This window comes from Phaseolus vulgaris, chromosome 9, assembly GCF_051622355.1.
Source record: "Phaseolus vulgaris cultivar YP4 chromosome 9, ASM5162235v1, whole genome shotgun sequence".
Lineage (NCBI taxonomy): Eukaryota > Viridiplantae > Streptophyta > Magnoliopsida > Fabales > Fabaceae > Phaseolus > Phaseolus vulgaris.
In genome coordinates, this window is record NC_143506.1 from 15,786,001 (window position 1) to 15,799,226 (window position 13,226).

A 13,226-nucleotide genomic window follows, 5' to 3' on the forward strand; every position below is an offset into this window, starting at 1 on the left:
TGAAGATCTTAGTGTGCTTGACTTTTAGATAAATAAACTTTTGGAAACTAGCACGCTAATAACTTTTTTAGTGGTACACGATTTTTTTGCTTTGCCAAAAGATTAACTATTTAAAGATGGCAAAGTGTCAATACGCAGTAGAACCGTTCATACTTATATATAAGGTTATATAATCCATAATTATTCATATTAGTTTTAATCCATTTAAATGAATTTACTTCAAATTTAAATCCATATTTTTGGATTTTAAATTCAAATCTATATTTTTGGATTTTAAAAACAATTCATTTAATTGGATATGGATTAGATATAGATATGATACATTTTTGGATTATCCAAATTGTATTTTGGGATGGATTTTGACTTGGCCCAATCCAATTTAAGCTAAGACAATCCAACCAATGTTGAGTTGAGCGCGCTCGGGCCATTGTTGAGTCGAGCAATCCTGAGTCGATGTCGAGCTGAGTTGGCCTGGGTTGATGTCAAGTCGAGCTGGCCCGAGTCAATGTCAAGCTGAGTAAGCCCGAGCTGATGTTGAGCTGAATGGGCCAGTTTAATGTTCAGTTGAGCAAGCCTGGGCCAATGTCAAGTTTAACGGGCTCGTGCTGATGTCGATTTGAATGGCCCCAGGCCAATGTCAAGCTAAGCGGCCCAAGTAAATGTTGAGTCAATTGGGCCAATGTCGAGCTGACCAAGCCTGAGCCAATGTTGAGTTGAACGGGCCCGAGCCGATGTCAAGCCGAACGGGCCTAGACCAATGTCAAGTGGAGCGGGCCTGGGCCAATGTCGAGTGGAGCGGGCTCGGGTTGATGTCGAGTCTCCTGGGCTCTCGGGCTGATGTTGAGTCGATTGGGCCCGGACCAATGTCGAGTTGAGTTGGCTCGAGCCAACGTCGAGTCTCTCGGGCCCAAGTCGATGTCGAGTGGAGCGAGCTTGGGTCGATGTCGAGTTGATTGGGCCTTGGCTAATGTTAGTCGAGCGGACTTGGGCCATTGTCGAGTCCTCCAGGCATAGGTCGATGTCGAGTTGTCCGGGCCTGGGTCGGTGTTGAGTCAACTGGGTCCTGGTTGATGTCAAGTCGTCTGGACCCGGGTCGATGTCGAGTCGTCCGGGCTCGGACCCAGACCGATGTCGAGTTGTCCGAGCTCGGACTGCTGTCGAATCGAGTTAGTCCGTGTTCAGATTGAGTTGACTTAGGTCCAGTTCGAACAAAGTTAGTTTGTGTCCATATTAAAATGGATTTAATCTAATTAACAATGACTGAATCTAGATTCAATAACTTTAAATGAATTTAAAATATACATTTAAATTCGATCTATTTAAAATGAATATGGATTTTAAATCCAAATCTAAATAAAGTTTTGAAAAATCCAACTCATTCCCATGCCTACTTTTATCGAATAGACTCGAGTTTCATGTGATCTAAATATTAAGAGAATAATTGGGAAATTTCATGTAATTTTCCTATTTCTTTTTCCCTTTTAATCCTTAAGCTAAGCAACCCATTGATCTTCCTGGACAACGTTGTAGCTTGTGAAATTGTTGCACAGAAGTTATTATTGTTTAAAGAAAGGGATATCGTAATTTCCTTCTCACGTTAAAGGAAATTTTATTAGAATGGTCCAATTTTGCACCAAATTTACCAAAATAGTAAGATTTGAAAAAAATTTAAGTAAGTAGATGAGTCGTGTTTGAATACCATAACTTCATTTTTAAGTTGTCATTATCAAACATTGTTTTTTTTTTTTTTTTACTTTAAATAAGTAAGACATGTTTGAATATGATGATTTTAATTTTAAGAAGTCGTTATTATCAAATATGATTTTAATTTAATGTAATTTTTTTTATAAAAATCGTTAGGGTATGTGATTTTGATATAATAAAGAGAATTGAAGAAGTTGTGTTCATGAGCTTTGAAAGCATATATGAATTTCTCTAGGAGATGGTATTTATTTTTTTGCGTAATAGGCAAACTCTTCAACACTTTATCAGTATGGTTATAAATATCATAAGAAATAATTTTTAACTCTTTAATATGGTTTAAAAGTGATTGAACATACTTTGTATATCTTTTTGGACAATAATGAGTATATAAAGTTCTTTTCCAAGTTAAAAATATAAAATTTTCCAAATAAATTTTTTAGATATCAATAAGATGCATCTAATATACCGAAAGACTCATAATATGATAGGTCTACACTTGGGGAAAGAGAGTGAGACCCATTACTAGAGAGAATGAAAAAGAGTGTGAGGAAGCTTTTGGTTCCTCTCTCATGAACAGAACAAAGTCATGTAGACTCTGTGCGTCTTACTCAAATACATTTTGTTACATTGTGCGTTTTAAGTTCAAAATCGACTTCCAAGCATTACATATTTCGTTTAGAATCGATTATGCATTATATTTAAGTTCAAAATCAATTTCCAAACATTACATACTGAGTTTAGAATTCATTGTTCATATGTTGTTTAAGTTCATTATTTATAATTTTTTTATTATAAATTATAAACTTATATTTTACACATTTAAAAAAAATTATAAATTCCCTTACAACCATTATATAATTTACAAATCTCAATAAATTTTTCTCACACTTCCATTCTCTTAAATCTCCACAAATTCCCACTCTTATGCTCTTATTGGATTGATGAAGGGATTTGAGAGGAGGGGAGGGAGTGAATTTGTAAGGATTGAAGATGATGTGTGAGGATACGTGAGGTTGTTTGGATTGAGGGATGATATAGTGTATTTGTGGGGATGGTTTATTGTAAGTTTACAAAATTATCCCTTTTATTAAAAAATATTTAAATAATGAATTATGATTTTTGTGTGTGTAAGTTTGAATTAATTAAAATTTTTAATATATAATATCCATAATTATTTATATTTTTAATAAAAAATTAAAAAATATAATATAAAATATTTTGGTGTTAAATTGAAATCAATTTATTAAATACATAAAATTTATGAAAATAATATTCATTTGTTACTTTATATAATTATATATATTGTTGATATTATAATTTTATTTTATTATTTATAATTATATGTTGTTATTAATAATATAATTAAATATTTTTGGAATTATAAATAATAAATAAATTTATGTAATATTTAATTTTATATATTAAAATAAAATACATGCACAAATGTATTTTGTTAAAATGCAACAATCTTACGAAATTCTCAAAAATCCCTTCATTTTGCGAAGAATAAAAAAAACTCTTCACCCTCTCATCTATCATCTCTCCACTCTCAAAATCATAAAAACAAACACAAAAAATACTCCATCTTCCTCCGACTTCAAATTCAAAGTAAACACACCTTAATAAATGATTGAAGTGACATAATGGACATGTAGCGAGGAGTTTGACATTTGGGAAGAGAGAAAAATGGAGTAATTTTCTTAGTGGGAGGAGTTTTGTACTTTATGTCTTTTCGTTACTTGTAGAACCATTGAATTCTCAGATTAATAATATTATAACCTTTATATTCCTTTTTCTATCCACTTAAACTGAATTTAACTACAAATACATATGATCTCTTCAGATAAATTATTTGCTTCTTAGACTATACAACAAATAAATGTTTTATATACTTTTTATCTTAATAATTCTTTTAGTTATTTATCTTTCATTAGTAGAACTAAGTCTTTATTTTGTTTTTTATCTGATTAATTTAATTATCTATACTTTTTATTATATTAAATAATTATATAACAAATTTATATAAATTCAATACTAAACCTTTATTTATATATTAATTAGTTACAGAGAAGAAAAAGCCATCCATGATTATAATTGATAAGACATCTGATGAAATATATAATTTTATATTCTTCTATGTATACAGAGAGAATAAATGTTAAATATAGAGTTAAAAGTGATTTAGTTGAAAAATAGTATAAGTCCTGTATGGGTAGTTAGTAATAAGTCTATTAATTATTAATATATAGATTTAATAAAACTATTTAAAATCTTAATTTAAAATGTGGAATTTGAAACCAGTTGAAAAAAATAATATTAGTTAAGTTACTAAAAGTTATAAAATATATATTAAAGATTCTCATTTTAAATTCATTTAAATTTTAGAAATCCAATTATTTATAATCATCATATATTATACTACACTTTCTACTTATCATACATTTTTATTCCTATCCTATGGATCCATACTGATCTAGCCAAGACATATGACCCTTAGCTAGAGTATCAAATGTATTCGAAAACAATGGTTTCCAATTTTTCTGGTCCCTTTTCCTGTTCGGCCTCCTTTCTTTTTTATAGAAAACTTCTTCCATGCCCTTATTTGTAACGGTTCTCTTTCATGGCTTAATTCCTTCATAAATTCTTGTAACCCCACCTCTGTCAATTTCGCACTCTATTCTTTATGAATATTCTGCGGATATCGTTATTAATTTATCAAATCAAAATATTATAATATATTAATTGGATCGGCTCATGACCTCACATCCCCTCAGTGATGATCGTTTCACACATACATTTTTAGACCCGAAGGATTATTAGTGTGAAAAATATAAATTACTATTTTATTATATTGACAAATTGTTTCTACGCTGGTATCAAAACAAATGACATACTTGAGATCATTGTGAAACATATCACATGAACAATTTCGTGTCAACTTTTTGGAAAGTTGTTCAACGTGCACTCCTCAGTTTTTATTCTACCTATCAATGTTCTTAAAACACTCAATATTTGACCGTTGAATGTGTTGAGAATGGGAAACTAAGTTGTCAAACTTAAATCCAGGAAGAAGTGATGAAGAACAATAGAATAAAGGTACTTAAAGTCAAAATTTTAAACACATAAATTTAAATATTATTATTTTTTTTAGAAGAATTTGTTAACAAGAAAATCATGAAATAGAAACAAATTTTTAGAAATCAAAATAATTAGTTGCAATAGTAACTAAATTAGATACCATTTTAGAAACTAACAAAAAATGGTTTCTAAATTAGTTTCTATTATTATTAAATAGTTTCTAAATTGGTATCTAATTAGCAACCAAGATTTTTGCTATCAAATTTAAAAATTATTTAACAATAATATAAATTAATTTAAAAATTGTTTTTTTTTTAAATTTCTAAAATGATATTTAATTTAGTTACTATTGTAACTAATTATTTTGATCTCTAAAAATTGATTTCTATTTCATGATTTTCTTGTAGTGTATGAATAAACATGGTATTATATTTCCCTTTAAAGAACATTTGAATAGCACTAAAATAAGTTTTTTTTTTTATCATATATCTGATCATGTATTTTTTTAAATTAAATTTTACTGAAGCGCGATTTCAAGAAGTTTTATAATTTTCTCAAAACAGAACAAGAAATTTCATCCGAGTTGCATAAGAAAGATTCTAACGTGTAAAATTGATTTGAAATACCAAAGTATTAGCTATATATTGTCCCCTTCTCAAATAATATATTTGATTAGATAATTTTTCATTAAATAATAAAAATTGATTGTTTGACTTTGTGAGGAATAAAAAAAAGCTCCTATACAATTATATAGTCTCATAGAAATAAAAATATTTTCAATTTTACCAAATTATACTTTAAAATAATATGAATAAGACTTTTTGTATTAAAGTAATTTTTTTAAAAATCTTATAGAATAACGTAACATAATGAAATTCATGTAAAATAAGATGTGATTGATCTAAATCTGATATCAATTTAATACTCTGATTCTGACTGTTAAAATAGAAAAAATTAATTAATTATTTTCAGATTTAAAATATTATGTTATTTATTTATGAAAAGGAAAATTGTGAGAAGAGTGTAGTGTATTTGTTGGAAGTAAGATGAAGGCAAATTCTTCCTGCACCATACTAATTTTAACTTCCACCATATAATTTTTTAAATTTCCAAAACTACCCTTATTTCAAATTAAAAAATTCAAAATAATAATTATAATTCAGAAATAAAAAAATACATGTTGGAAAAAAATTTTGAATACAAAACTAAAAATACATTCTGGATAAAAAATTTCAGATTTCAAAAATATGTTCCGAAAATTAAAATCCATTTTAAAAATAATTTTTCCATTTTTGTGTAAGGTTATTTTTATCATTTAAGAGAAATATTTTTATTATTTTCTAGAGCTAATTGGTTGCATGCTAAAATTGATACGGTGGAGGGAAAAATTGCCCAAGAAGAAAGATGGTTGAAGGAGTGGAAAACAGTTAACACGAGTCTAACCAGCAAACCACACAAACCTGTCATTGACCACAGACTTTTGCTTCCCACAATTTGTACGGTTTGTACAAAACCAAACATTTTTTCTATTTTTTATTTGTAGTTTTTCTATTGAGTGTAAAGTGTTTTTATAATAAAAAATTATGAGATTAATATTTAAAAGTGTAAAGAATTTTTACAAGAAGATGAGATGATCGACAAAACCATCAAATTAAAATAAATGAGTTTCATGGTACTAAAAAAAATTATTAAATAAAAATTAATTTTAGAAATAAAAAATAATTAGTTGTTATATTAACTAAATTAGATATTATTTTATAGACTAAAATAAATACTGATATCTAAATTAGTTTTTATTATTAATAAATAATTTTAAATTAATATCTAATTAGCTTTAATAATGGTAGATCTAATCTAATTGAGATGTTCATTATGACAAATTTGAAATCATGGTCTTGGATTATCAAAAATGGAAAGGAGACACTGATAAGTTGTTTGAAAACTATTAAAAAAAATTTGGTGATACTTACTTAAACTCACTTGCTTCCAAGGCCCCAATAAATATCAGTGATGAAGAAACCATTAACCACTAGACCGGACAAGTACTTTGGTTATACTATCATTTTTATTATACTTATTATTATTAATATAATTTATACATATTAATATAATTAATATAATTAATATAATTAATATAATTAATATAATTAATATAATTAATATAATTAATATAATTAATATAATTAATATAATTAATATAATTAATATAATTAATATAATTAATATAATTAATATAATTAATATAATTAATATAATTAATATAATTAATATAATTAATATAATTAATATAATTAATATAATTAATATAATTAATATAATTAATATAATTAATATAATTAATAATAATAATAATAAAATAAATAAATTATATTAATATAATTAATAATAATAATAATAAAATAAATTATATTAATATAATTAATAATAATAATAATAAAATAAATTATATTAATATAATTAATAATAATAATAATAAAATAAATTATATTAATATAATTAATAATAATAAAAAATAAATAAATTATATTAATATAATTAATAATAATAATAATAAAATAAATTATATTAATATAATTAATAATAATAATAATAAAATAAATTATATTAATATAATTAATAATAATAATAATAAAATAAATTATATTAATATAATTAATAATAATAAAAAATAAATAAATTATATTAATATAATTAATAATAATAATAATAATAAAATAAATTATATTAATATAATTAATAATAATAATAATAATAAAATAAATTATATTTATATTATTAATATTAATATTATATTAATATTATTAATATTATATTTATATATTAATATTATATTTATATATTTATATTATATTCATATTATTAATATTATATTCATATTATTAATATTATATTCATATTATTAATATTATATTCATATTATTAATAATAATAATAATAATAATTATAATAAAAATCATAATAATACTAAGTGTAGTGGTTAAATTTTTTTTGATTATTGAAGTAACCTGGTTTCGAATCTCATTCCGTGCAAATTTTATTTTATGGTGTCAAAATTTACATACGGAAAAAATCCGTATGTAAACCTGTTTACATACAGATTTTAATTCTCGCTTCATGGCATCAAAAGTTACATACGAATTATATCCGTATGTAATACCTGTTTACATATGAAATTTAATTCATATGTAATGTTGATTTTACATATAATAATATATATAATTCGCGTGTTTTTTTTTACTGTAAATAATATAAAAAGTTTGCATATAGTTACTTTTATAAATGAATTTCTAAAATAAAATTGGTATCTATTTATATATTATAATTAACATTAAGTGCATAATTTTTGACAAATTTTATTTTTTTATCATTAAATATAAAAGTACTTTGGATACTCTAACCTTCAAACTTTGTATATAATTTTTTTAAAAAAAGTTAAAGGTATTGTGATCCTAATCTTTACCAAAAACCTCTATTGAGCTTACATGTTCTGTTAATACAAACTGGTTTGAAATGAAATAAAAATTAACAAAATAATAAATAAATATAGAAACACTTGCTAATCAATTCATATTAGAAAACAGTTCAACATTGTGCATACAAAAAGAAGTGAACATACAAAGGATATTGTGATCCCCATTCCTTACCAAAAACTTCTCCTGCACCTTGCATATTCTGTGAATACAAACTAGTTTGAATTGGAACAAGAACTAGTCCAAGGAACACCAATATCTAAATACTATTAAGCTAATGAGTACTCATTCATCAAATCTCAAAACCTCATCACTCTGGTTAACAATATACATCTATGGAATTTATAAATTTTTTATGTTAATGTGATGTATACTTTAACCCTTATCTGTAACAATTGTTAACAACATAAGAACAAGAGTTGTCATTGTGTAACCACATACATCCATCCAAGTACATACTCTGTCATTGTTTACTTGGTTACTAGTGATTATAATAACATCCTCAGTTTCTCCAAATCAATTTTATAATTTGATTTAGTAAAATTTTATCTTTGTCAGTTCATCTAAACAAATACATATGACTGATTGAAAAAATATACAGTTTGAAACTTCCTCTTCTCCTGCATAACAAACAACTAAAAAAATCTAAACTTAATTGCCTGATGTTGTTGTTAGGTACTCTTATAATTGAGGTATAAACCATAAAAATATGTCTAAATAATTTTGTTAGTCTAACACAATGATTTGATACACGTAATTAGCTTAAACACAATTTTTTCAAAAATAAACTAGAACTGTCTGACAAAAGAATGATAAAACTTTACACAATGGGACCAAAATTTTCTAACTTTGTCTCATAATTAACAATATTTATCCAATGGTATTTCATACCGTTCCCATCCAAGTGTTAAATTCATAGCTCATCATATTTTAAACTACTTAGTTCACTACAAAAAAATCATGAAATATAAATCAATTTTTAGATACCAAAATAATTAGTTGTAATAGTAACTAAATTAGAAACCATTTTAAAAACTAAAAAAAAAATTGGTTTCTAAATTAGTTTCTATTATTGTTAAATAGTTTCTAAATTGGTATATAATTAGCAACCAAGGTTTTAACTACCAATTATTTAGTTTCTAAATTTAGTAGCAAAAACATTGGTTGCTAATTAGATATCAATTTAGAAACTATTTAACAATAATAGAAATTAATTTAGAAATCATTTTTTTTTTAGTTTTTAAAATGGTCTCTAATTTAGTTACTATTGCAACTAATTATTTTGGTCTCTAAAAATTAGTTTCTATTTCATGATTTTCTTGTAGTGTTCAAGACGGTTCCTTCTAAGTAGAAGGATACTAGTAACTGGTGACGTCAGCTAAATTGATAGAGAGAAAGAGAAATAAAAATTAAGAGATGTTATTCTATTTTGATATTGATTTGTAACATTAAAAAAAAAAAAACTCTCAAACTTTTTGTATCAACCTCCAAAATAGGAAACCCTAATTTATATATGTTTGATTTTTTTAAGAGGATACAAGATAATGTCTAAATCGTTAATACCCAGATTAAATTTTATTTAGAAAATGATAGTTTGACAACATTTAGAGTTGTATATACAACTTTGAATGTGATAAGTTTAAAAATAAATATATATAATAAAGGGTAAATTTGTAAATAAAAGATATAAAAAGATAGTAAAATAATAGTATTGAGAGTTATAATTTGGTTGTATAAAAAATTGGAGTTGTAAAATAATCATTATCCAACTTTCTTTCTCCCAAACAAGTACAAAAGTATAATTCAAGACCTGTACCAAATTAAAGATGATTGGTGATAATTAATATGTTTAAGAACTAAATATCATTTATCTTTAAAAAATATGACTATATAAGTTTTTTAGCAGTTACCTTAAATGCCATTTAGATCTTTATGAGATCTGGAAATGAAAATTTATCTATAATAGAAAAAAGACAGACCCAAGATTATATAATATTGAAATCTCCCAAGCAAATGAAAGTAAGCTCAAGTGTTAATCATATGGTGTATTAATATAAGTATGATGTACATATAAATTCCCAATGTTCTTAAAGTTGCCAACTCTTTTTCACATCCGCAAATACTTAGAACACACTAAAATCAACTACTTTCCTGTTGTGTACAGCAAAATCAAGTTATTACAAATCCATCAAGATTTAATTTTTGATGATTAACTCGTATTTTAAATCTTTAATAATGTATAAATCTACTATTTTAATTAGAATTCATCTAATTGAATTTATTTAGGTTTAAATTTATTATTTTTGTTAATATTGTAATTTTAGTTGTAATAAACGGTCATTTAACTTTTTACTGGGAGACAATCTAACTAAAGGATTTAGTAGTCATATGGAGTAGTTAGTCAACACACTTATAAATGCTCAACTAAAGAAAATACCTCATAAATATCAAGTGTAATAAAGACAAAGGTACAGAAAGAGTCTGATGCGAAAAACATAAACTAAACGATCTAGTAGTCCGTCTGAAAGAAGAGTTTACATTATGAGTGAGTCTAATTAGCAAAAATCCAAGTTATTTATCAGAACTAAAACAAGAAATAAAAGTTAAGTAATAAGAACAAGAGAATAAAATCTATAGAATCTCAAAAATAGAATTAGAAGCAAATCATCTCCAAAAACACAAAGAAACAAAATATGTGATAAAACTTTATACAAAATATGAGAATTGTGAAAAGTTGGAAATTGAAAAGCGGTAAACAATATTAGAGACAAAATATATTTCCGAGATCCTTAGACCAAATAAGACTATAAAAGATGCAAGTTTCAAAGAGACTGAATCAAGTCTTCACAACGAAAAAAACATTCAAAATAACAGAGCATCATAGTTTTCTTAATTTTCTCACTTTTTTCATTGCAATTCTTTGGTTTTGTCTTCGTATAGAAAACACTTGTTAAGAAGTTATTTTCTTTAATTGGAGTTATTGATTACTCAATTATAATCAATCTCTTGTGTTTGTTTAATTTAAAATATAAGATAAACATCTCACAAGATGCTTGGAGACTATTAAAATATAAAAAACATAGAAGTTTATTCCATTAATTGATTTTTTTTATACTTGTTTGATTAAGTTTAATTGTACGTAAGAATAGAAAGAATGTTAATTTTTAAGAAAATTGATGATAATTTCGCGTTTGAATGAACACAAAATCAACTTGTTTCCTTTATTTTTAAGTGTCTATTTTATTTTATAAAATTCTCAAAAATCCTTTTTATTTTATTTTTATTGTTACTTTTAAATTTCACTGTTAACTAAATTTACTATTAAATTTATTGAGAGACATCTGGAATATTTATACTTCATTTTTTTTATGTTAAACTATTTAACAGTGTTTTAAATTATCCACTCTGAATTACTTTTAGTTTGATTGTAGGAAGAACAACTATGAGTTTTATTGAGAAATATGAAAACTGGAGACAGATTGCCTCACAGATTAATGGCATGTGTGTACTTAGGTATAAATATATACTTTTACCAGTATACAAGAAACAACCTATAAAGTACAAATATTTTATTTAGGAAAACGTGTAAGACAACATCTATGGATGCTATGTAGCCTGTGACAATCTAAGGAATAGATAGCAGTGGAAAAACCTAGTCTCTAGCCACATAGATAGATACAATGGATGTAAGGTCTCACAAAAGCCTGTGTCATGTCCTGCCCTATCCTTTCTATGGTTATTTAGAAACAACACATATATATTCTTATATACAAAGACTAAGGATGTTTATTTATATATATAGAGAGAGAGAGGGAGAGAGAGAGAGAGATTCTGGGCAGTAATTATCTAGTGATATATGATTATCCGGCAGCAAAGTAGGGAGTGATATCAAAAGTTCCAATTCCAAAGGAATGATTGGTGATAAAAGGGATCTTCTTCAGCATCAATCAATTCTTGGTAACCGTCAAAAGGAGGTGGAGGAGGAGGTGGAGTGGAATACAATAACTCACCTGAAGTTGAGTGCATCTTGTGTAGCTCAAAGTAGAGATCATAGTCGGATCCAACGGGAAAAACTTCGTTGGAGTAATCAAACTCTTTCAAGAATGTCCAATCCATGTCCCCATGGCCCACCAGCACCGTTCCATCACATTCATGCATAGTAGTAGAACATGACGAGGCAGTGGTGGTGGGGGTGCTGGTGGTACTAGAACTACTCCCTGCTACGCTGTCAGATTTACACAACATCGCTCCAAACGATGAAGAATTCCCATCAGCAGCAGCAGAAGCAGAAGCAGCAGCAGCAGCATCACGTTGAGATTCTTGTGTAAGAGGTTTTTTTTGTAGTAATGGGTCCTCGTTTGCAAACTTAGCAGCAACCTCTTGAATCTCGTGTGGAGTAAGAGATTGGGGAGCAGCCAGAGGCACATTGGTGTCCATGCTGCAAGGAGTGTTGGGGAAGTTGAAATTGGCATTGCGACCACGCAGACAGAAAAGGGCAGCATCGAAGGCTCGTGCTGCTTTTTCAGGAGAGTCATAAGACCCTAGCCATATGCGTTCACGGCTATTGGGAAGTCTGATTTCAGAAACCCATTTCCCCCACTTTCTCTTTCTCACCCCTTTGTATACCTTGTGCTCACTCGTCGAATCACTGGCACCACCACACACGGCATGCTTCTCCATGTCCATGTCCATGTTCAGTGTGTCTGTGTGTGCATAAGTTTGTGGTTTTGAATCAAATGAAATTGGCGGCGGCAAAGGTGGAGGAGGAAGTGGCGTTATATTTATAGTTATAGGTTGTGTGATGAGTGGGGATGTGAGGTAGGTTAAGGACTTTGATTTGAAGGTCTAAGCATGAAAACGTGTTGATCGGAAAGGAGCGTAAAAGGAGTGTGAGAGGCATGGAAATGAGTCACCCCCAGTGCATCAAGGTATGAGACAACGCGGTAGGGCCACCTTTACATTCTTCTACAAGTC

General features: G+C 26.9%; 1 protein-coding gene across 1 annotated transcript; it reads right to left on the bottom strand.

Annotated features, from left to right (window-relative positions):
- Nucleotides 1-11,806: 11,806 nt before the first annotated feature.
- On the bottom strand, nucleotides 11,807-13,226 carry LOC137822600 (uncharacterized). Its single transcript, XM_068627509.2, has one exon. The coding sequence runs from the start codon at nucleotides 12,942-12,944 to the stop codon at nucleotides 12,141-12,143; it is 804 nt and encodes a 267-aa protein (XP_068483610.1). The 5' UTR covers nucleotides 12,945-13,226; the 3' UTR covers nucleotides 11,807-12,140.

Excerpts from the sequence above, each read along its gene's own strand:
- LOC137822600 (XM_068627509.2), bottom strand. The coding sequence starts at position 12,944 with ATGGACATGGACATGGAGAAGCATGCCGTGTGTGGTGGTGCCAGTGAT.